This window comes from Neopelma chrysocephalum, unplaced genomic scaffold (genome assembly GCF_003984885.1).
Source record: "Neopelma chrysocephalum unplaced genomic scaffold, ASM398488v2 Primary Assembly neopelma1_97275, whole genome shotgun sequence".
Taxonomy (NCBI): domain Eukaryota; kingdom Metazoa; phylum Chordata; class Aves; order Passeriformes; family Pipridae; genus Neopelma; species Neopelma chrysocephalum.
In genome coordinates this window covers 1-4,249 of record NW_020925916.1, presented here as the reverse complement: position 1 = coordinate 4,249, position 4,249 = coordinate 1, and the positions used below count along the sequence as shown (strand labels likewise).

Below are 4,249 nucleotides of genomic sequence, written 5' to 3'. Positions count from 1 at the left end.
GATCAGCACATGCTGCTGAAATGCTGGGGGAGAGCAGAGCCAGCAGAGGGAGGAAACAAGTGTGGACAGCCTGGGCTGATGTGCTTTGGACTCGTGCCTGGCCCGGCCTTGGCTGGGCAGAGAAGGGACAGCCTTTGTGTCCCTGCAGGGCTGGGATTCACTCCCTGCCCCAAAGGCACCCAATGTGTCTGAGGAGCCCTGGGTGGTGCCTGTCCCACAACTGCTGGGAATGGGGACGGGTCCCTGCACAGGCCCTGTGCTGTCCATGGCAGCTGCTGCACTTGTGCTGCAGAGCCCTGGCACCTCCCCTGGCACCACAGGCCCCTCTTTGGCTGTTCAGTCCAGGCTCAGCTGCTCTGAATTAGGTAACTGCGGCCAACTGGAGGGCAGCTGTGCTGCTGTCTGCTGGCAGGGGCTGTGCTGCTGGGCTGCTGGAGGGGTGCTGGCAGGGCAGGGCTGCTTCTCCCGCAGGGCACTGCACCCCCAGTGCTGTGGTCCCGCTGGCTGTGTCCGCCCGCTCACAATGCACGTTTGTGTCTCTGTCCCCCGCCTGGCAGGAGGAGAGAGACAAGGCCACATTTCTTCAGAGCATCTCCGTGCTGTGCAGAAGCGCCTTGATCCACGGCCTGAGCCAGGGCCTGGATCTGTTCTGTGACATGTACCAGCTGGCAGAGAACATCAAGGTGAGGGCACTCTGGGCAATGTGGCCAAGGGAGCAAAGCCCCCTGGCACAGGCAGCCTGTGCGGACAGCGCTGGGGGGGGTCAGGGACTGGAGGCCCTGGGTGCTGGCAGCTGCCAGGTGCCATCCCGCTTGTGCTCTGCAGGCGCTACTGGAAGAAGAGCCAAGGGACCACCTGTGCACAGACCTTCGGCATCTTTCCATGCTGGCTCTGGAGAAATTGAGGTACCTGCCCATCCCTCAGGGGCCCCCTGGCCCAGAGGTCTGATGCCACGCGCACGAGTCGTCGAGGGGCTGCTCCCAGCACCCGTGTGCAACCAGTGTCCTGCTCTCTCCCTGCAGCTTGGTGGACACAGCGCTGGAGGGCAAAGCCAAAAGCCTCCTCTGCGTGTGCTTCTCAAGTGTCTTCTGGCTGCCTGCAGAGAAGGAAATGCCAAAAGAGGACCTTGCCCTCTATCTCAAGGTAAGTGCTGGGCGAGCTCCAGGGGCCTCCAGCCCCTCTGGCCTGCTCCCTGGCTACCCCATGCTGCCACAGGAGCAGGGATCCCAGGCAGGGCAGGGTCTTTCCCACCCTCCTGCCTCTGTCCCCTTCCCGCAGGCCTGGCCGCGTCCCGTGCCACAGGCTGCTCTGCCCTGGCAGATTGTCTATGCCCATATCTGGCGCGGGGGGTTCAGATGGCTCTCCTGGGGCTGGCAGGAACAGCAGAATGACCGCCACTGCTCTCTGTGTTCCTTGCAGACCCTGAACTCCATGGACAGCATGCTGAGGACAGTGGTGCTCAGCTTTCCTGCCTCTCGGGTCAGCGAGGAGCTGCAGGGCATCTTGGAGGTCTGGCACAAGCAAAAAGGGGGGGTGGCAGGGCTGTTCCTCAGCCTAGAGGGGAGGGTTTGCCCACTCCTGGCTGAGTGGTGCCCGGAGCAGCGCCAAGCAGGCAGAATGCCCTGCGGGGAGGGTGCCCACCTCCTGTGGGGGAGCAGGGGCTGGCCCCAGGCTCTTGTGGAGCACAGGGGCTGCAGAGGGTGGCACCTGCCCTCCTCCTTGGCCATGAGGTTGGCTCTGGGCCTTTGTGCCCATCCTGGGTGGGAATCCAGGGGCAGACAGTCCACTGCAGGCTTTGCTGGAGGGGAGAGGAAGCCTTGAGGGATGGGGCGAGTGCGGCCCAGGAGTGGAGCTGTGCTGCTGCTGGCGTTGGAGTCTGCTGCCAGGGCTCACTTGCTGCTTCTCTTGTCCCAGCTGCTGCTGGACTTTACCAGCTGCGAGAGAGAGGCTGTGAGGGAGAGGGCCATGGCAAGGATCGATGTGCTGGCTCGTGTGCTGTCCGACTATTCCACTCTGCAGGTAAGGACCAGGCCCCCTCCAGCCAGACCATGCCCCCATCCCTGCTGCTCTCCGTGCCAGGGCTGCTGCCCACATGGCTGCTCTGAGAGCTGGGGACGCAGGGCTCTGCAAAGCCTGAACTCTCCAGGAGTCCAGCCCTGGGCAGACTCTTGGCTGGGGGGCTTTGGCACCAGCTTTGTGCCCTCAGCCTTTCTGCTCGTGCCTCCCTCATCCAGGCCCATGCCAACAACAGAAGAGGGACTTCTGGACCTGTCTGCTCTGGGGAGATCCAGCTCCCGCTCCTAGGAAAGCTGCTGGGACGTCTCATCCTTTTCCGATTCTCTGAGGAGCGGACAAGCTGTGCAGCTTTCCACGCTCTTTTTGCCCTGGCCGAGTTCATCTGTAAGTAAAAAAGGCAGAGCAGTGGTGGCCTTCATCGCTCTGCACACAGACATCTCCTGATAGATCTGCTTCCTGACCCCCTTTGCCCCTCCCAGCTGCTTCCCAGAGCTTCCCAGCTGCCACTTGGCTGCAGAGGCTGAGCGCTCTGCTCAAGGCCAGGATCTGTTTGCTGCTGCTCTCCTTCCTCCCCTTCCTTTCAGGATCTTGCAGCCCGCTGGTTTGTGGGCCCCACAGCCAAAGCTCCTCTTGACTTCCCTGTCCCAAAGCCACGTCTTCCCTGGTGGGGAAGAGCAGATCCCCCACCCTGGCTGGCCCCTCCAGCGCCTGTAGCAAGAAGCTGTTCCCGATGCCCTCCCGAATCCTGGACTGCTCCTGTCCTGCCACCCGGCCAGCAGATGCCAGGGCGCTTTGGTGAGCTTGCTGGCAAAGCTGCTCTGCCTTCCTGACTCTTGTGTGTTTGCCCCGGGCTTTAGTCGAATCCAGGTCAAAGGACAGAGCAGGCCAAGCCCACTGGGAAGCCGAGACCACCTCCGCGCTGTGTTCTCTGAGCGCCAGGGACTGCGCCAAGGTGAGGAGCTGCGCCCTTGCTGGGACTCTTGTCCGTGGCACCAGCAGGGCACTGCTGTGAGCCAAAGGACCCCGCAGCAGTGGGGCTGGCGTGCCCTCAGCTCCCTGGGGAGAGGGTTGGCGCCGTCCTTGAGCAGGGACAGCACGAGGGCTGCACTCCAGTGGCCCAGCAGCAGCTTCGGCCCCAGCAGGAGCTCCAGTGCTCCTGGCCACCAGCAAGTCCCTGGTTCTCGCCGGGGCCAGCAGCCCGTGCCCATGAGCCCTCCTCCCCCAGCAGGAGGGCCCTCTCTGCTCATCTTCTGCCATGCAGGGACTGCAGGCACTGCTGCCAGCTTTGCTGCGGGCACTGCTGTCAGCAGGGCTGGGCACGTCCGGCCAGGGCCGCTCCAGCTGCTCAGCCAAGCAGCACCATCAGGGCACTCAGTGTGACACGTCTTCCCTCCTTGCTGCCATAGGCCTTTGGAAAATACCTGCGGTCCCACGAGAGGACAGACGTCATCCTTGTGGCCGTCGAGGCCATGGGAGATGCCAGCATCCTCGACCAGCAGGTGCCCAGCAGCCTGCTGGATGTGGCCTTGGAAGCCCCGGACGTCTGGCTGACGGACGTAAGTGGCCTGGGGCTGCGTTGTCGTGCCCTTCAGCCCTCTTGGGCCTTGTTCCTCCCCGCATCCCTCCCTCCCAAGCACAGGGGACTTGGGCCCCCCAAGCCACCTCAAGGCAGCAGAGAGGAATGGGAAGGGCGACTGAGCACATGGCTGCACTGCGGGGGCAGTGCCATCCTCCCCTTTATCCCCTGCAGGCCCCCAAGATAGTCAGCAGCATCCTTGAGAGCCTGCAATGCTGCAGCACACAGGCGGCGTGGGAGAAAGCGGAGTCACTCCTTCACCTGATGACCAACCTGTACCCCACAACAGTGGTCATCCTCCTGTGCAAGGCGGCTCTTCAAGGAGACAGGTACTGGCCCTGACAGCCCTTCCCTCCCCCCAGCCTGGAGGTGGGTGTGGCAAAATTGGAGGCAAAATTCTCAGTTTTGGGGCAGTTTGAAGGGATTTGGGTGAAAAGAACTCCATTTTTGGGCGTTTTCTGGGGGGATTTTGGGGCGAATTACAGGGTTTTTGGGGTCGGGGGGATAGAAAAAGAGATGAATAAAATAATATAGTTTGGGAGGGACCCAAAATGTGCTTTTTTGTCCCCAAACCCAGGCCCTCATGTTGGAGAAACTCCAGAAGTGCTCGAGTCTCCACCCCATCTTCCAGCCCAACTCCCAGGTGAGAGCCCCCCC

The 4,249-nt window shown here is 62.3% G+C and overlaps 1 protein-coding gene across 1 annotated transcript; it reads left to right on the top strand.

The window, feature by feature from the left end:
• Positions 1 to 475: 475 nt before the first annotated feature.
• Positions 476 to 3,934, top strand: LOC113961562. The gene is made up of 9 exons (XM_027671986.1): positions 476 to 683; positions 826 to 905; positions 1,023 to 1,143; positions 1,420 to 1,509; positions 1,915 to 2,019; positions 2,235 to 2,400; positions 2,874 to 2,968; positions 3,423 to 3,572; positions 3,767 to 3,934. The coding sequence occupies exons 1-9, from the start codon at positions 657 to 659 to the stop codon at positions 3,932 to 3,934; spliced, it is 1,002 nt and encodes a 333-aa protein (XP_027527787.1). The 5' UTR covers positions 476 to 656.
• The last annotated feature ends 315 nt before the right edge of the window (positions 3,935 to 4,249 follow it).